Below are 21,205 nucleotides of genomic sequence, written 5' to 3' on the forward strand. Positions count from 1 at the left end.
CACAGACAAATACACATATATACACACACACACACATAGGTGGGCGTTTGTATCAGACAAACAATTTCTCATGGATTTCCAATCCCTCTATCTGTCTCTGTCTCTCTCTGCAGGGTTCGATGAAAATCTGGAGTCTCAGGGAGAGCTGATCCTGCAGGAGTCGTTCCAGGTGTGGGACCCGAAGACTCTGATCCGTAAGGGTCGGGATCGCCATCTGTTCCTGTTCGAGATGTCCCTCATCTTCAGCAAGGACGTCAAAGACTCCAGCGGCAGGAGCAAATACCTCTACAAGAGCAAGCTAATGGTAGCTATTTCTGCTGGGTTAAATAATGCATTAGTGTAGTTAGTATGTATATATGTATATACAGTGTATCACAAAAGTGAGTACACCCCTCACATTTCTGCAAATATTTGATTATATCTTTTCATGGGACAACACTATAGACATGAAACTTGGATATAACTTAGAGTAGTCAGTGTACAGCTTGTATAGCAGTGTAGATTTACTGTCTTCTGAAAATAACTCAACACACAGCCATTAATGTCTAAATAGCTGGCAACATAAGTGAGTACACCCCACAGTGAACATGTCCAAATTGTGCCCAAATGTGTCGTTGTCCCTCCCTGGTGTCATGTGTCAAGGTCCCAGGTGTAAATGGGGAGCAGGGCTGTTAAATTTGGTGTTTTGGGTACAATTCTCTCATACTGGCCACTGGATATTCAACATGGCACCTCATGGCAAAGAACTCTCTGAGGATGTGAGAAATAGAATTGTTGCTCTCCACAAAGATGGCCTGGGCTATAAGAAGATTGCTAACACCCTGAAACTGAGCTACAGCATGGTGGCCAAGGTCATACAGCGGTTTTCCAGGACAGGTTCCACTCGGAACAGGCTTCGCCAGGGTCGACCAAAGAAGTTGAGTCCACGTGTTCGGCGTCATATCCAGAGGTTGGCTATAAAAAATAGACACATGAGTGCTGCCAGCATTGCTGCAGAGGTTGAAGACGTGGGAGGTCAGCCTGTCAGTGCTCAGACCATACGCCGCACACTGCATCAACTCGGTCTGCATGGTCGTCATCCCAGAAGGAAGCTGACGCACAAGAAAGCCAGCAAACAGTTTGCTGAAGACAAGCAGTCCAAGAACATGGATTACTGGAATGCCCTGTGGTCTGACGAGACCAAGATAAACTTGTTTGGCTCAGATGGTGTCCAGCATGTGTGGCGGCGCCCTGGTGAGAAGTACCAAGACAACTGTATCTTGCCTACAGTCAAGCATGGTGGTGGTAGCATCATGATCTTGGGCTGCATGAGTGTTGCTGGCACTGGGGAGCTGCAGTTCATTGAGGGAAACATGAATTTCAACATGTACTGTGACATTCTGAAACAGAGCATGATCCCCTCCCTTCGAAAACTGGGCCTCATGGCAGTTTTAACGACCCCAAACACAACCTCCAAGATGACAACTGCCTTGCTGAAGAAGCTGAAGGTAAAGGTGATGGACTAAACCCAATTGAGCACCTGTGGCGCATCCTCAAGTGGAAGGTGGAGGAGTTCAAGGTGTCTAACATCCACCAGCTCCGTGATGTCATCATGGAGGAGTGGAAGAGGATTCCAGTAGCAACCTGTGCAGCTCTGGTGAATTCCATGCCCAGGAGGGTTAAGGCAGTGCTGGATAATAATGGTGGTCACACAAAATATTGACACTTTGGGCACAATTTGGACATGTTCACTGTGGGGTGTACTCACTTATGTTGCCAGCCATTTAGACATTAATGGCTGTGTGTTGAGTTATTTTCAGAAGACAGTAAATCTACACTGCTATACAAGTTGTACACTGACTACTCTTAAGTTATATCCAAGTTTTATTTCTATAGTGTTGTCCCATGAAAAGATATAATAAAATATTTTCAGAAATGTGAGGGGTGTACTCACTTTTGTGATACACTGTATATATATATATATATAGGAAGGCGTCACAGCAGTTAAATGGCCAGCACTGGGCGCTTCTGGTGTTCCAGGTTGGTGAATTACCAGTTATACTTTAATTCCGGCGTTTAGGACCACTTATTGTTAAAACTGTTGCTGTTAGAATGTTCAGCAAAGCATTATTTTACTGTAAAAGAGGATTGCAGTGGAGCCACAAGAGGGCATTAAAAGAGTCACATCATGCCGACCCCTAGGTTAGAAAATTTGACCACTGAACCAACTTGCCAACCCAACTACCCAAAAACAAACACATGATAAGCTTTGCTCGCTTGCTCCTTCTGTTTGCTTTTATCAAATTTTCCCTCTAGACCTCAGCACTGGGAGTGACGGAGCATGTGGAAGGGGATCCGTGCAAATTTGCTCTCTGGGTCGGACGCACACCTACCTCAGACAACAAAATCGTCCTCAAGGTGTGGATTTTGATGATGTTTCTTTTCTGCATGACAGCATCCAAATTCATGATGATGTAAAACTTGTTGAAGTTGTTTTGATCTTATTATGATCTTCTATCTGAGATCTATATCTATGGCCAATTTCATTCTTGTGGATCAAACTGATATGTGTAGTCAACCTCTTACATATGGGCATGGAGAAGTCACCAGCTGTAGTCAATCATAATGTATTGGGATGGTTTGTGCATTGCAAGAGAAGTGTGAGGTGAAGCCCTGCACCTGCAAGAACTGAAAATGAACCCAAGTGCAAAATACTTGACCAAGGTAGAACAAAACTGACAAATAAATTAGTGGATAAAGGCAAATAAATAAAGTGGCCAAAATAACGAAAACAAAGTAACAAATGAAAAACATCTGCAGCCGCAGCGGAGAAAGTGGGTAGAACAGGGATAGAACAGAACTGAGAAATGGTTCTCACAATATGACAGGCTAAGAAAAGATAGAGAACCCTAAACACAAGACAGAGATTGTGAAAAACGAACGATAAGCCCACGATCATTTACTGGCATAGTTTACATCCAGTGTGGTTCCACTATGTGAGGAACGCGCAGGAAAAAGGTTACACAGTCTCGGCAGCTTGCTCATTGGTTCTATGGTGACTTCCCTTAAACTGCCGTGATGCACTGAGTTTCCTAAAAATACATAGATGAATTATGCTGACCTCCCACACTAGAAAACTGAACCGGACCAAGCCTGCCGACATGGTTCTGGAGAAAAGCAGGTTTGTCAGAAAGCAGACCGAGCAAATATGTGAAAGAGAAACCATGGCATATAGAAAGACTCCCACCTGAAGCGGATTAGTGACTGTCAATGAAAAGAAACCGACACGTCAATCATCTGCGTCTCCATGCCCTCTCTGCCGGCCAAAAATGTCAGTGCAGAAGGACAAATGGCTCACTGTTGAACTCCTTAAGCAGCTGACCTGTATTACACATAATCACTAATGAGAAATCAGGAGGCCATGTCACTTAGTTAAATAACATATTGGAACTTTCTACACCACCAAATAAATCATCTGAGATGTTTGAGATGTTACATTTATTATACTTATTTTTTAGCCACTCACTTACTGTAGTTGCTTTGTGTAAATGAGCAACTTTATAAGAAGTGTGCAATTCTTTTTGGACACTTATGTAACACATAAGTCAGGGGTTTACTGTGTGGGCATGTGGTCTTTTAAGAAAGATGAGTCAGATGCAAATGTAAGTGTCTACATATTTATGCAAATGCACACACACACACACACACACAACAGGACCTTTAAACACTCTAGAGTGTAAGACAGTGAAAGTAATTGTGTGTGTGTGTGTTAAATTCCCCACAGGCCTCCAGTCTTGAGAATAAGCAGGACTGGATAAAGCATGTGCGAGAGGTGATCCAGGAACGTACCATCCACCTGCGGGGGGCGCTCAAAGAACCCATCCACATTCCCAAAACTACCACCAGCACAAAAGTCAAAGGAAGAAGGTACAGCAGCTCCCATTCTTACTCTGTGCTCCAAAAGATATCCTGTTGAGCACAATGTGATAATCTTTTAATGTGTGTTAATTCCAGGGATGGAGAGGAGCTGGACAGTCAGTGTGATGTGAGTAGCCAGCCAGACACCATTTCCATCGCATCCCGCACCTCCCAGAACACACTGGACAGTGATAAGGTGAGTTTAAAAAACCTTTACGGATGTTAAAGAGGTTCCTACAGAAGTACAGATGTGGCTAATATGAAAAAGTCAGAGGATTATTCGAAACGGAGGAGTAGAGAGTTGCTTAGCACTTCAGGGATTTCAAGCTCTTGAGTTCGAACCTCAGCTGTGCTATTGACCTGACCAGGCATCCAACTGGCACAACTGGCCATGCCTGAGGGAAGGAGGGAGAGTGGGTTGAATCGATTTGTCATTTGCTGGCTGGTTGAGGTACCTGCTTCAGGAATGGATGATTCACGGAGCATCACAGCATATCTCAGTACATTTAGTGATAGTCTGTGGCTCTCCTCGGTCAAGGTGCTGGTCTGCAACAGTGGAGGAAGTAACAATTGGGGAATAGATGGTACAGCTAGATAATCCTTTACACTTCTCCCAATTTGGTCATTTCCAAATCTCTACCATAATTCCTTTGCTCCTTGCACCACCCCCACGTGTGTCTATGTGTCTACTACTTTGCTGACGTCCCGACCAGACGGCAGATGTCGCATTTGCATTGGCAACAAGGAAAATCTCCCATCTGACCCTTGCTCCCCCCCTATGCCCAGTTGTGCCTGTTAGGCGTCTGACTAAGCAGGTAGCACTTCTAAGATTTGAACCCAAGAGCTAGAACTCTCCACACTCATTCCAGAAGGTTCATGCACCTGTAATGCAAAAATCTTGTTGGCTAACGAGCCGGGCACCTGAAGACAGAGCAGGCGTCTTTGCTAAAGTTTTTGCTAACAGCACAGACGTTCTTCCTCCCACTCTCTGGCTCAGCTTCCCTCTCCTACAGGCTTGTTTTTGTCCCAGATCACCATTGCAAACCTCCAACCCACACACAGTCTTGTGCACACACACTCTACACACAACACACACATGGTTTATCATACAGGCTGTGCACACACTCATACTTTGCATTATGTACGAAACTTAAAATGCACACTTCTGGCATCAGAAAGGTGTGACTATCGGGCACTCAGGTGGCTCAGCAGTCTAATACGCTATAAAATCACAAAAAAACTAACCGCCCCAAAAATGTCCTGTTTTTGCTGTTGATTGGCTAACGTGGTATGTTTTTCTAAATTGTTACTGGCTCAGTATGCAGCAAAGCCCACCTTTGGGGCTGCGTACAAAAAGCCCCATAGTCGCTTACAGCTTCATTTATTCATTCATTGTTTGTTTTACCACCACTTAATTCTATTCAGGGTCGCAGTGGGTACAATTCACTGGCCTAAAGGTAGAAAACACCCCAGAGAGGTTGCCAGTCCTTCACAGGGCAAACATACACACCTAGGGCAATTTTGTATATCCAATTAATCTGATGCATGCATTTGGACTTGCGGGAGGACACCAGAACTCCCGGAAGAAAACCTATCCAAACACTGGGAGAACATGCAAACTCCACATGTAAAGGACTCCGACCGCTCCACCTGGGAATCGAGCCTCTTTGTTAACAATACATTTAAAAAAATACATTATTATGTCAGTTTTGTTTTAAATTTTGTTTTACCGTCAAGTCTCAATCAGCACACAGTTAAGAATTGACACATAATAGCCGCTCAGGTGGCGCAGCGGTAAAGTACGCTAGCTCACCAGAGTTGGGTTTCTAGATGCATCGTATCGAAACTCAGCTCTATCTTTCCGACTGGGTTGGGCGGCAGTATGAACAACGTTTGGCTGTTGTTCAGGGGCTTAGGGGTAGAGTCGGAGCATAGGTCCTCATGACTGGTACAACTGCGGCCCCTGCTGGTTGACTGACGACGCCTGCACAGGGCTGAGGAATAACATTGAGGGGGGTGTGACCCTCCGTGCGCAGTGTCTCTCGGTGTATGAACTCGGCTCGTGCAGGTGAAAAATGCAGGCTGTACTGACTGCGTGACGGAGGGGGCGCAAGTCAGTTGAGTGGCGTCCTCAGTCAGTGTCAAAAGGGTCGAATCAGTATAGAGGACACAATCAGGGTAATTGGACACGATTACAATGGGGATAAAAGTTGGGGGGAAAAGTGGGAAAAAATAGATAATTAAAAAAATTTATAAAAATTTTTTTTAAAAGAATTGACACATAATTTACAATGAGACACTTTAAAAAGGGCTCAAGCACGCACACATTCATTTATTTAGCCAATGAGCAGCCAGTTCACTTTCTGAATGTTTTTGATGTGTGGAAGAAAACATGTGTGGACCGAGGATTGAACCCAGGTCCCCAAGACTCATATTGCTGTCCGGCCTCCATCTCTTCCACTGATAGATCATGCACCCCCAACTGCTCTCACAAAAACTTTAAAGAGTTTTATTCTCTTGCTACATTATACAGGCACAACAGTGCTGTGGCTGCAGTTTGTCCATTTCTTTCCTCATAAATGGTTCTGACCTGTGCCAGTCAACAAAAGGTGAAAAGGTCAGGACTGTTGGCGTCACTGCTGTTAATCAGCCTCCCGCACCTTTAAACGTCTGCAGCGTCTGCTCACGCTCCCACCTCCGTGCTGCCATCAGAAAGCCAGTGATGCTGTCACCGTGGAGATGATGAGACATGTCATCAGTCTCCATCGGCATGCAGGAGGACCAGGCAGTAAGAACGCACATTCAAAAGGAAGAAGAACAGCCTGTATGTTTGAGTTTAACCTCCGGTCGGTCTGCTTGAGGGATTTTCACAGCGATTATTTATCATACTGGAACGGGAGGATTTTATGGAGTGCAGAAGCTCGGCATCCGTGGCACACCTCCTCTGCTCTTTGGCGATGCCACACTACCAGTGGGTATGTGATTGAGTGGGATTGTGAGTGGCAGGATGCTCACAGGTTTCACTGTTTGTGTGTTTGTTAATATATGTTGGCTGGCATTGTTTATTCTTTGGCAGAGAAAAATCAACACATGCAGTCAGTCATTTCTCCTGGGCAGGGTTGAGATGGGTCCTGGTGGCACATAGAAATTCTGGGCACTGACTAACCAATCCTCCTGGGAGTTAAGGAGGAAAATAAAGAACCTGGAAATAACTCACACAGACAGACATAGACAAGAGGGCAGGATCAAACCCAGGTTCTCAAGACCCGTGTGGCAGTGCAGGTCTTACTTTACCAGCTACACTACCATACAGTGGGATTGGGGCCACCCAGCAACAGTGGACACAAAGCAGGAATCCTGAACCGGGCACTGGTCCATTCACATGGCAACACACACCTAGGTACAATTTAAAGCAGCCAGTCCATGCGATGCCACACTACCAGTGGGTATTTGATTGAGTGGGATTGTGAGTGGCAGAATGCTCACAGATTCCACTGTTTGTGTGTTTGTTAATATATGTTGGCTGGCATTGTTTATTCTCTGGCAGAGCAAAATCAACACATGCAGTCAGTCATTTCTCCTGGTCAGGGTTGAGATGGGTCCTGGTGCCACATAGAAATTCTGGGCACAAGACGGTAACACAAGCTGGAAGAAACACACTCACACTTACTTAGTCAGTCAGTTATTCACTCACACCTAGGGCCAATTTTGACCAACCAATCCCCTTTGGAGTTGGGGAGGAAAAAAAGACCAGAGGACGGGATCAAACCCAGGTTCTACAGACCCATGTTGCAGTGCAGGTCCCACTGTACCAGCTACACTACCATGTGGGTTATGGTTTCCAGAATTACCGATGCCACCCAGTAACAGTGGACACAAAGCAGGAATCCTGGACTGGGCACTGGTCCATTCACAGTGCAACTTACACCTGGGTGCAATTCAAAGCAGCCAGTCCACCTTCTGCATGTTTATTGAGAGGTGTCAAAGACGGTAGAACATGCAAATCTCCTGACAGACACTTGGTGGTTCGAACCCAGAAAAAGAGAGTGTGGGTGCTGCACAAAATGAGCACCCTTGATCCTGAATTCCGGTCACTTAAGCATAATAAAGATGGAGGTGCATTAATTGCTCTTAATGACCTCTTGGTGTTGGTGAATGAGTGAGTGAGTGGTCATTGACCAGCGATGGCTTGGCACCCTGTCCAAAATGTATTCCCACTACTCTGCTCTTATGTTCCTCAGCTGTCCGGAGGCTGCGAGCTGACCGTGGTCATGCACGACTTCATGGCCGGTAACGGTTCCGAGCTGAGCGTGAAGCGTGGACAGACCGTGGAGATACTGGAGAGGTCTCAGGAGAAGCCAGATTGGTGCCTGGTGCGGACCACAGATCGATCCCCCGCCCAGGAAGGCCTGGTCCCCAGCGCCATGCTGTGCATCGCCCACTCACGTAGCAGCATGGAAATGGAGGGAATATTTAACCACAAAGGTAGGATGGAGGATTTTCTTTTTTGAGGCTCAGTTCAAGTGGGGGTTACGCCTGGGTCCAAATGAGTTTTTGTCATGAACAGGAGGTCAAACTAGAATATTTGGGTCTTCTTGTTGTGTTGGTGTGACCAACTGTAAAATAGAAAATTGAATAATAAACAAAGGTCATTTGTTTTGATGCAGTTAGTAGTTTAGCCGTGTCTTAGCATTTTAGCTCCGGCTAAATAATTCAAACCTCATCTCCTTAAGATTCCTAGCAAGCTAGCTAACTCAGCAGCCCTAAGAGAAGCAAACAGTCCAATATGGCTCGAAACTGACTATTAACTGTTGCTTTTTAAAGAATAAAAATTAATTGGATAGATAGATAAATAGATAGATAGATGGACGGACGGACGGACGGACGGACAGATAGATAGATAGATACTTTGACCCTGAAGGAAATGATCATATATGATTGATTATATTTCATTATATATATTTCCAAATATAAATAGAACTCTAATGTTTGTTAAATTTAGTGCTTATCTTTTGAAAAAATTTGAAAATATAAATAAATATTCATGAATATGCAAATTAGAAATGACTAATATTGCTCCTGCTAGGGGTGTAACTACCAGGGGGGCAGGTGCACTGGGGCCCTGGCTGGGGGGGCTCTGGCTGGGGGGGCCCTCCACGACATGAACTCAACCCCCAGAGCAACTTACTGTACTAAGACCGTATACAGTCTGAGCAATTGAGGGTTAAGGGCCTTACTCAAGGGCCCAACAGCAGCAACCTGGTAATGGTGGGGCTTGAACCAGCAACCTTCTAATTACTAGTCCAGTACCTTAACCACTAAGCTACAGCATATCACAGCAGGAAGAGATGCCCAACCTTCCCTCCCTCAGACACAGCCGATTGTGTTTATGTGGATGCCCAGCCAGTTCAGTGACTCTGCTGGGGACCCTCCATGCTCAGAATGCTGCTCCACCCGAGCACCAAATCATAATGTTCATTCATTTATTCATTGTCTGTTTCATTGTAAATTCAGAGGGCAAAAGGTAGGAAACACCCTGGACACTCAAACTGTCCATCACAGGGCAAACACACACACACATACCTAGAGCATGTCTTTGGACTGTTGGAGGAAACCATAGCCCTGCAGACATGGGAAGAACATGCAAACTCCACATAGAAAGGACCCAGATCGCTCCACCTGGAAATCGAGGTGACAGTGCTACCCACCGACTGTTCCGCTGCCAAGATTATAACATTTTCCAAATAATTTTCTAATAGTGCTAATAAGTTCTTATATAGTCTCATTTTTTGTGATTTTTGCTCTATAAAATTTTATCTTTTATTTTTTACCTAATCATTAAGTTCAAGTGCAGATTCAGGCATGAAATAATAAAATCCTCCTCAGCCTGGAGGCTTTTCCACACAGACGGGTCCTGACTGGTGTCAGAGAATTCCAGCTTTTTAAAAATAGTTTACTGGCATCCAGCTGTGACTTAGATACCAAACACAGATGATTCACTCCTCTGTACGTTCAGGCTGCAGTCTGTTCTGAAGTGATCATGACTGCCCCCTAACCCCTCGAAAGGTGCACTTCCTGTAAGTAAGTGTAGTAAGGACATTAAAGGGCGTATTCTAAAGCAGAATTAAAAAATTGTCCAAAATTTAAAAGTCCAAAATTTAGTTTAATAAGTTGGGACTGTAGGCAGAGTTCCCAGGCGAGAGAAAGAAAGAACCATAGAGACATGATTGGACAAGTTTGGTGTGGAGGAATTCACACATGTGCATGTACAGTATGTGTCCACATACTTTTGGCCATATAGTCATAAACCCAGTACCTGTCGTTTGCTTCAGTCAGGTAGATTTTTTTTCCAGAAGAGTAGAGGCGGTTATATGAGCATGGTTTTGGAATAGGATGTCCAACAAGCTCATGATCAAGCTCAGGGCATTGGTAGCTTAATGGATAGGTATATAAAAAGTGTACCAAAAGCCCTCATCTGAGAAGGTTACTCACAAGACTTTGAAGTATGTCTGTGGGAATTTGTGCTCATTCAGGAAAAAGTGCATTTGTATGGCTGGGCACTGGGCATTCAATTGATGTTCCAGTTCATCACAAAGCTGTTCAGTGGGGCTGGGCCACTGGAGTTTCTTTAAAGTCATGCTGGTACAGGAATGGATACGTGTACTGGACTCGTGATCAAAAGGCCGCTGGTAGTGAATGGTAGCACTGACGCCTCACAGCAGGAAGGCCCTGGGTTCAATTTCCCTGCCAGGTGGCCGTGGTCCTTTATGTTTGCATGGTCTTCCTGTGTCTGCTTGGGTTTCCTCAGGTGCTTTGGTTTTCTCCCACAGTTGAAAGACATACAGTCAGGCAAACTGGAGCTACAAGAAATTACCTTTAGTGTTAGTGGGAATGTTTGTGTGTGTGTGTGCTCTGTGATGGACTGGTGACATATCCAAGGTGTTTCCTGCCTTTTGCCCAATTAATCAGACCCACTGTGACCCTAACCAGAATACATTTGGGACAATTTTGGGATTCAGTAGTAGCCTGGTGGCTAGAGCTTTGGGCTATCAACTTAAAGGTTGAGAGTTTGAATCCCAGCTCTGCCATTCAACCACTGTTGGGCCGTTGAACAAGGCCCTTAACCCTGTCTGCTCTAGGGGTGCCGTACAGTGGCTGACTCTGCGCTCTGACCCCAACTTCTAAACAAGCTGGGATATGTGAAGAAAGAATTTAGTTGTACTGCACACCTGTATATGTATATATGACAAATAAATGCATTCTAAAGCGGTGGTAAAACAGTAAATAAAATAACCTGCTTAATAAGATGACTGTGTATCACATCACAAAGGAAAACAGATGAAAGGACAGGACAGGTGCATCCCTAGTGTTTGTAAAAATGCCATGCTGTTTGTCATTACTAAGCATTGCTGACCACTCATCCCTTCACTATTGAAGCAGCTGGACTGTGAATGTTCTGTAGTATGAATCACTGTGTGTGAAAGACTTTGCTTGGTCAGATATTTCTAACAAAGAGGGATCAGAAGCATGACGTGTCCAGTGAAGGAATCTAGGGTCGACTGGTTTTGCATAGTGATGAGAAGAGTCAGCTAGAACAGCTTCTTATTAGTATGTAGAGAACTTGACTCAACCAAAAGTATGTGGACACCCCTCCTGAATAATAAGCTTAGGTGTTTTAGCCATGCCCATTTTCATACAGGTATATAAAATCAGTTATATTAAATATATGATACATCTTCAGCTTTGTGGCAACACCTTGGATGAAGATTTTTTCTGTTCCAAGTCAGGTCTATAAACATATGATTTGTTGACTTTGCGGAGAAACTCACAGAGCCCTGACATGATGCAACTAAACACGTTTGGGATGAACTGGAATGCTGATTGTGAGCCAGACCTTCATATCCAACATGAGTGCCTGACTTGACAATTGCTACTTTGACTATAAACTGATTGTCAAAAATGCAGCTTGTTTTTTAATTACAATAATTGTTGTAAGTATTCGGTTGGATGGTACTGTATTAAATACACTACATACTCAAAAGTATTTGGACACCAGACCATGAGCTGTTGGACATCCCATTTCAAAAAGAAATGTTATTAAAATAGAGTGATGTTTATGTGATCATTTCAGCTATAACAACAGCCTTTCTTCTGAGAAAGCTTCTCAAAAGACTTTGAGGTATGTCTGTGAGAATTTGTGCCCATTTAGTCAAAACCGCATTCAAATGGCTGGGCACTGATGTTGGTCAAGAAAGCCTCAGTTGATGTTCCAGTTAGTTTCAAAGCTGTTCAGTGGGGCTGAAGTCAGGGCTCTGTGCAGGTCACTGTTTTTCTATATAGTGTAGCTGAATGAATTTATGATTCACAACAGCTGTTAAATACATAGAGGAACTTGAAGAATCCCAAGTGTCTGAAGCATCCATGACTTGGTTTCATTATTATTATAATAAAATAAAATAATTATTAATCACCTTACAATCCAAAGGAATTTTAAAATCTAATTTTATTCAGTTTTAACTGTAAATCTTTCCTACTGCGACTTGAAGAACCTGAGCTAAATTATGCCGTTTTTCTTTTTTACTGTGGGCGTGAGAGAGGTCAGAGTTGACGTTGTCATACCAAGGACCATGATTATTTATAGAACATGTAAAAAGAGACTCACTGCAATCCACAGGTTTTAGGTATCACAGATTTTGACAGTTGGTTTGGTGCAACACTGTATGGTGGTGTTAAAAAGTACGATCAATTTAAACAATATGACATTAAAGAAACAGTCTGTGATGAATTGTCGATCTGTCCAGAGTAGTCCTGCCTTACACCCAGTGTTTCCCAGTGGAAGCCTTTCGAGACCCTGGCCAGGATAAAAAGATCTACCTCGTAGGAAAAAAGGACTGATGCTTTAATCAATCAGCTTTTATTAGGGCTTAATTACTGCCAGACATACAAAATATATATTTTATTTATTTTTAATCTTCCCATTAAAGTAAAGCAGTTACCTTTTTATAAGGAACACTGTGTTTTTACAAGGAACACTATGGGTGTGTTCGAAATAGTGATCTCTCTACATAGACAGCATTTGACGTCATCCTACGCTCACTCCCGAGAAGGAGGCTGTTTGAAATCCTAGATGTCTTAATATGCTCACTAGTAAGGTGTCTTAAAATTTTTACAGTATTTTGACTCGAGAACGAGTGAGCATCCGATGCTGCCTTAGCGCTGGGGCAATCCCAGCATTCAGTGCGGCCCAATTTTTCTCACAGAAAAAAAAAAAACATGGCGGACGGTGTGGAGAAAACATAAATAAATTATTATTTATTTTTAATTTGTATAAACTTGCACAAGTGTTTTAATTAGCAAATTCGGACTTGTCAGTGAATTTAACCGTTTTCGCTACACGAAGGGAGATATTAGTTGACAGGCTAGTGCACTGCGCCACCCTATCCCATTGGTTTGAATGGCATGAGGCTAACTGTGTTAGCTTAATTAGCGAAAACTGATGAAATCACTGTCTAAGTAGCGTGTTCGAATAACCTGACTTAGAATCCTCTCTAATTAGGCAGCTGCCTATATAGGCAGTAAGACAGCAAGGCAGCTCACTAGGTTTTCAAACACACTCCATGTCTCCATCTGAGAAAACTTCAGCTTTTTAAATATATCAGTCTGGGAAAAGGTGACAAAACTATTTGTAAGGCTCTAGGACTGCACTGAACCACAGTAAAAGCTCTACACAACTCTACACAAAGGAAACTAAAGTTACCAGCATATTTAGCTCTCACATGATGTTTATTTATTCTTGATTGGAGTATTTTGAGCTGTATGTGCAGCTGTAACTGTATTTTTGTAATTATAGTGTATTCCTCCACACCACTGTATATGAAAATAAACACACATGATACAAACCCACCACGCCAGATTCCATGATCTTGATTGGTTGGTGCATGCTAAGCCACTTCCTCTATTAGTCTTATGTCTCCCTATGTGGCAGCAACTCAGTGTATAAAATCACTTTTGTGCTTGTTGGTGCTAGACAGGCTGGTGAGCTGATGAGCATGTCAGAATCTGTTGATCTTGAGGTAGCCAGAACGGTCTATAGAGTTCTGTAGCGTTCATATAGACTGGTGTAAAAAAATCCAGTGACTGGCAGTTCTGCAGATGGAAAATTGGCTTGTTGATGGTGACTAGAAGAGAACGGTGAGACACTGGTTGAGGAACTAAAATAAAATTTGCAACCATGGTGAACAAAAAGCAGCTCAGAATGCATGACACTGAACTCTGAAGCGGATGGTCTACAACAAGAAAAAAAAAAAAAAACATAATTGAACTGGAATTTAAGGCTACAGTGGGCACAGGTTTACCAAAACTGGTATGATAAAAGATAGGATTGGAACACATTCTCTGGTATTTTGATTTCTGCAGCCACATGTAGGTAGTAGGGTCATAATTTGCATTAAGATAATGAATTAATGGATGCTGGTGGAGGTGGTGGCGTAATGGGTTGGGAAAGGTTTTTGGAAAAAAAATACCTTTATGGTTTGAATGCCACCGCACTACTGTTACTGTGCATGTGGATGCCTTAATTGCCACAATAAACCATCTTATAATGGCAACTTAAAGGATGAAAATTTACCATGTTACAAAGCACTAGTCACCTTAAACGGGTTTCATAAACATGACAAATCCGAATCCACCTGATCACCTTCGGGATGTGGTAGAACAGCAGATTTGCAAATGTGCTCGATGCAATCAAGTTATGGACAAAATCAAAGGATGTTTCGCTGAATCCATGTCTGTTTGGTAATACAAGTCAGTGTGTGGAAGTTAAGACCACGTTCTTCCCTGAATGTTGATTGGTACTGATCTGAGGGGCAAAGGAGCCTTGTGTGTGTTCATTCAGCAACAGGAAGAAGTGTTACTGGCTGCAGCCCAGCCACTAAAACCAGCCAAACCCACCCTGCAACAGCACCACTATTATACTGACCACTGTGCATTACTATATTCCTGCACTAATCACCCAGTGCTCATGAGAGAGGCACTTGTCTCTGTAACTGAGACATATAATTCCTCAGACCCATCAATATTATCATATTCAATCCCATCAATGTTATCATATTCAAACCCATCAATGTTATCATATTCAATCCCATCAATGTTATCATATTCAATCCCATCAATGTTATCATATTCAAACCCATCAATGTTGTCATATTCAAACCCATCAATGTTATCATATTCAAACCCATCAATATTATCATATTCAAACCCATCAATATTATCATATTCAAACGCATCAATATTATCATATTCAATCCCATCAATATTATCATTTTCAATCCCATCAATATTATCATATTCAATCCCATCAATATTATCATATTCAATCCCATCAATATTATCATATTCAATCCCATCAATATTATCATATTCAAACCCATCAATATTATCATATTCAATCCCATCAATATTATCATATTCAAACCATCAATATTATCATATTCAATCCCATCAATATTATCATATTCAAACCCATCAATATTATCATATTCAATCCCATCAATATTATCATATTCAAACCCATCAATATTATCATATTCAATCCCATCAATATTATCATATTCAAACCATCAATATTATCATATTCAATCCCATCAATATTATAATATTCAAACCCATCAATATTATCATATTCAATCCCATCAATATTATAATATTCAAACCCATCAATATTATCATATTCAATCCCATCAATATTATCATATTCAAACCATCAATATTATCATATTCAATCCCATCAATATTATCATATTCAAACCCATCAATATTATCATATTCAATCCCATCAATGTTATCATATTCAAACCCATCAATATTATCATATTTAATCCCATCAATATTATCATATTCAAACCATCAATATTATCATATTCAAACCCATCAATATTATCATATTCAAACCCATCAATATTATCATATTCAATCCCATCAATTTTATCATATTCAAACCCATCAATATTATCATTTTTACTCTTTTTTAAACCCATAATTATCACTCTACCTAAACGCTTTAGTATTTCTTAACCAGTCCCAATGCCATCTGCTCAAACCAATTAATATTAATCTACCCACATCTGTTAATATTATCCAAATTATTTCTCCCAAAACCCCACTTTGGTGCCACCTTAAACACTTCTCACAACGGAAGAATGTAGTCCACCAAAGTACACAATCAAGGTCCTCATTTTTAGAACCAGTGTTGCTGTGTGGCATCCACAGTAGCTGCTGTGATACCCTTATCTTAATTAAAGCTTAACTAAATGAAAGTAAATATTTGATTGGTGTGGAATTAATGTAGTTTAGATTTCTATTTTAGAAAGTTCCAATTCTTAAAGTGAAGATGATAAGGTGGGTGGCACAGCTGGTAGCGTGGGTATCACACAGCAACATGGGTCCTATGGACCTATAAGCGATCTTGCCACCAGCTCTGTCCATTTAGGGGAAAATATTTAATCCTTTTGATTTTTTTTTTGTAAACACCTGTAATGGAGTGAGTCCTTGTTTCCTGTCTTCCTTTTTTCTAATCATCCCTCTCTCGTACTTTCTCTCTCTCTCTCTCTCTCTCTCTCTCTCTCTCTCTCTCTCTCTCTCTCTCTGTATTTCTCTCACTCCCCCCTCTCTGTTCTAGCTCTCAGTCCAGCCCTCCTTTGCCTCCTCATTCTGTCTCGGTCCTCCGTTCGGTATGTGTCAGAATTTCAGTTCTCAGTGGAACAGTTGTGCACACAGAGAGCACCCACATCTTCAACATGGCACACAGCCTGAGCTCGTTTTTATCTTTAGGTCCAATGTACCATTTAAAATCGACGGGTGGACATACTGAAAATTGTAAGGTCTGGCTGCTGGATTTGGGTATGTACCATGGACTGGACTGTCCTTTATGTTTACTTAGTACGAAGTTCTGATGTGTTGCTGTTATACCTAATCGTTAAATTAACAGGTATTATGTAGCGATTGGCATTTTGGTCATTTTTACAGATCAGTGCTTGACCGAGATAGCATGTGAGTATTTAAGTACTTGGACTGGATTATAATGGTGCACCTATTTGATCCAGTTATGTGTCACTGCTCATAAAACAGCAGCTGTGGATTGTTTACGCATTGCATGATTGAATTATAGGAGAATGATCTGAACTTTACTAGTATTGTAAAACAGTAAAGAAAAATAATTGAGGAAATAATATATGCATTTTATTTAAAGAATCATCAGTGAGTTTAGATGTGACATTTCAGGATTCACTTACTTTTCAAAGTTAAACTTGTTTGAGTATGTTATGGAGTTTATGCTTTTTTCATGTTGGTTCTCTGCTAGTGTGTTGATTCGTTCCCTCATAATTTGTTGGGGGTTTTTTTGGTTCAGAAATGAAAATGTGCTGATTTGATTCCTTCCCAGATTCACAGAATGTGTTCAGTAGCAATTTAAATGTCAAATAGTAATAAAGAGTTAAATTACAGTATTTAATAAAGAATAAATAAGCTTTGTAAGGCCAACATGACGCATTTATTCAAATAAATGTTCACTGTAGCTAAGATCTGCATCATTTTTATTTGTTAGTCCACACCAACTATGCTGAGTTTAACAATGGAACTGCAGAAACTTATAAACTTATAAACCTCTTCTCATTAAGTGTGCTTGTAGGACCTCTCATTAATATTTAGTTAGATTTCAAGAAAGAGTCCCAAATTGTGTCCACTTTACTTCTAGTGTTCAATACATACAGTACACTTGCACTCTGCAATACGTCATGTTAAAGAAATTGAAATTAGAGAAATAGCCTTGTAATTTGTGATTCCAAAATCTATTGAGTATATAAAATAATAATCTGTAATTCTACAATATTATACAAAATACGCACACATATGCTGGATGTTCACTGTCCTACTGTCTCGTGTCAAGTTTTAGGCTGTTGTACATATAGTACTTTGCACTTCTCTGTGACAACATATGTCACCCTAACGCAATATTTAAGTGACACATCCAATGCAAATTCAGGGGGACATTCAAGAACTTAAAGATCAGATGATTTATAGACTGGTCGAGCGAAACTGTGGTCATTTATATGTGCTTTTTCATCTTTATTTTTCCCATGGGAGCTAGGAGTTTACACCTATTAGCCCTGACATCCCTGCAGGGTGTTTAAGGTGCATTCCTCACATTGTTCTACACAGCGCTCACAGAAAAGACAGAACACTCAAAACAGGCCAATTAGAACAGGCTTAATGGTAAACCTGGAATTCATGGCTCCAAAGCCAAAAAACAAAGAAATCATGCATCATGAGTGATCATGTTTATTCTGTGGCTAACAGATTGTGGAACTGGTCATTACTGCTGCTGTGTTCTTGGTATTTCTGTGCAGACCTCTCAGTATTAAAACAGCTAGTGTTGGTGTGTGGAGGCGTTTTTTAAAGGTCTTGAGAAAATTAATAAAAATCACTGCAAGGATTCAGACTGTCTCAGACTTTTTCGGGCTCTGGGTTGTTATGGTTTCACCAAGCTGATCGCTGTGTAAGAGCTGCAGTTACAGTTATTATATCGGCTTTGTTAACCTCAGGACACAGAATTCCAACAGTGCTGCCTGTGCAGTTCTAACTGAATCATTGCACTGATTGTCAGATTATTATTCTTTCAACATGCATAATTAGCTCTGATTGATAAAAAAAAAAAATCTAAATAATTACATTTCCCATTTCAGAGGCTTTGATTGAATAATTGCATTGATTGTTAGTGAAATGAGACACCAACTGAATGCACTGGTTCTTAGTAAAACAAATCACCTAATTAAATAATTGCATTAATTTTTAGTAAAATTAATCAGCTAAATCATCTGCATAGGAAAGTGCTTTTTTCCACTAATTACATGATTGCCGTGATTTACAGTAAAATGAAACACCTAACAAAATTAGTGCATTTGGTGTTGGTGAAATGAATCACCTAAATGAATCAGTGAATTACCTAATGAAAGCTTATATTCGCATAACCAAATAAGTGCATTTGGTGTTGGTGAAATGAATCATCTAAATGAATCAGTGAATCACTTAATAAAAGGGTATACTTGCATAACAAAATCATTGCATTTGGTGTTGGTGAAATGAATCACCTAAATGAATCAGTGAATTACTTAATGAAAGCATATATTCGCATAACCAAATCAGTGCATTTGGTGTTGGTGAAATGAATCACCTAAAGGAATCAGTGAATCACATAATAAAGGGTATATTTGCATAACAAAATCAGTTCATTCAGTGTTGGTAAAATGAATCATCTAAATGAATCAGTGAATTACCTAATAAAGGGTATATTTGCATAACAAAATCAGTGCATTCGGTGTTGGTGAAATGAATCACCTAAATGAGTCAGTGAATTACCTGATAAAAGCATATATTCACATAAACAAATCAGTGAATTTGGTGTTGCTAAAACGAATCACCTAAATGAATCAGTGAATCACCTAATAAAAGGGTATACTCGCATATTAAAATCTGTGCATTTGGTGTTGGTAAATAAATCACCAAAATGAATCAGTGAATCACTTAATAAAAGGGTATATTTGCATGAGAAAATCAGTGCATTCGGTGTTGGTAAAATGAATTACCTAAAGGAATCAGTGAATCACTTAATAAAAGGGTATATTTGCATAACAAAATCAGTGCATTCGGTGTTGGTAAAATGACTCACCTAAATGAATCAGTGAATCGCCTAACTCAGTGAATTGTTTGTCTGCGTAAATGAATGATTGTAAATTGAATCATTTGACTGAATCATTGAAATGCACTATACATTTGCAACATTAAAGCAAAAAAAAATGTATGTGCATTAGAAGAATAAAAGTTTAAAGGTTTAAACTGATTGTTTGACACCACTGAACTTGTGTCTTTTCCACAAATGCAGCCCTGACCTTCCTTCACACCCCACAGGATAAGAATGTGACAGGACTGTTGACTCCCTCGTAAATCAGGGTTAGACAGTCAAGATATAAACCAGTAGCTTCACATGAGAGACTTCAAAGCAGGTCACTGCTCATCAAAGCCCTTCAGACGGTCACCTCTGGAAAAATGTCTGTGCTTTTCCCCAATCAGTCAACATGACAAAGATAATGAGTCCAGTCTTGGTTTTCATGTGTAGTCAGCTAAAACGACGGCGGGCTCAAAGTTTGCTCACTCCATCACGCTAATTGGACTATTTTAAGGGGAACTTGTCGAGACAATCAGACTGAGTAGACCATGGGTTTGTATCCCACAGCTTATGACACTTGGAGGTTGGCTGTTGTTTTTATTAAATAATCCTGTTATTTGTATATATATTATAGTTGCATTGCTCAATGTCGTATCATCCTTACTATCACAAATAATATTTGAGGAACATTTGAATCAGTGCAGTGGTTTTGTAATCCCATGAAAATAGCACCTGAAGAACACAAGTCTGGGCTGGACTGTTTTCATTTTTTCTGTCAGTCACATAATCATATATATATATATCACACCCCCTAGAACCATGTATATATTTAACACAAACGTGACAGACTTATGTGCTTAATGACCAGGAATTTAATCTAAATTCAACTCACAATGTTTTTAATCTACAGAAGGATATGGATATGTATCCCAAGACTGAAGTGACATATCACCTAAATGAATCAGTGAATCACCTAATAAAAGGGTATATTTGCATAACAAAATCAGTGAATTTGGTGTTGGTAAAACGAATCACCTAAATGAATCAGTGAATCACTTAATAAAAGGGTATATTCACATAACAAAATCAGTACATTCGGTTGTTGGTGATGGTTTAAGTGTATGTCAACTTTTGCCTTTAAAATTATTTGATGAGTACTTGCACGCCAACACCTTCATGCCAACAAACTATTTAAAAGGCATGTCAAAAGTAAGCATTGCTTTTCACTTAGCCTCAAACATTAGCACTGGACACTACTGTAAATTTAAATGCAACTGGGTTCTGTTGTATTTAAACACGACTATAGAGATTTTGGGCAAGCAACACTCGGAAATTGTCTCTGAGAAGAAGCTGAAACTGGGTTGTGGTTGGATTGTCCAGCAAGACACTGATCCATAGCACACAACCTCACACTGGTCATCCTAGTCCTCTTTAAACCCCAGTGAGAAACTGAAAAGAAGAGTCCACAAGAATGGACCTAGGAGCCTAAACTGAGGAACCACTCTTAGATTTCTTGCTTGTTTGTATGGTCTTTCTGTCTCTGTAACGCAAAACGGCAGAGGCTATCCACCAGCATGAACATTTTTC

General features: G+C 40.8%; 1 protein-coding gene across 1 annotated transcript in view; it reads left to right on the forward strand.

Annotated features, from left to right (window-relative positions):
* Positions 1 to 21,205, forward strand: part of triob (trio Rho guanine nucleotide exchange factor b) — a 173,835-nt gene that overhangs the window by 115,849 nt on the left and 36,781 nt on the right. Inside the window, exons 31-35 of the mRNA XM_062992645.1 lie at positions 114 to 304; positions 2,296 to 2,397; positions 3,764 to 3,906; positions 3,994 to 4,093; positions 8,139 to 8,382. Of these exons, the coding sequence (XP_062848715.1) occupies positions 114 to 304; positions 2,296 to 2,397; positions 3,764 to 3,906; positions 3,994 to 4,093; positions 8,139 to 8,382 (780 nt within the window). The remainder of the gene's footprint in view (positions 1 to 113; positions 305 to 2,295; positions 2,398 to 3,763; positions 3,907 to 3,993; positions 4,094 to 8,138; positions 8,383 to 21,205) is intronic.

This window comes from Trichomycterus rosablanca, chromosome 3 (genome assembly GCF_030014385.1).
Source record: "Trichomycterus rosablanca isolate fTriRos1 chromosome 3, fTriRos1.hap1, whole genome shotgun sequence".
Taxonomy (NCBI): domain Eukaryota; kingdom Metazoa; phylum Chordata; class Actinopteri; order Siluriformes; family Trichomycteridae; genus Trichomycterus; species Trichomycterus rosablanca.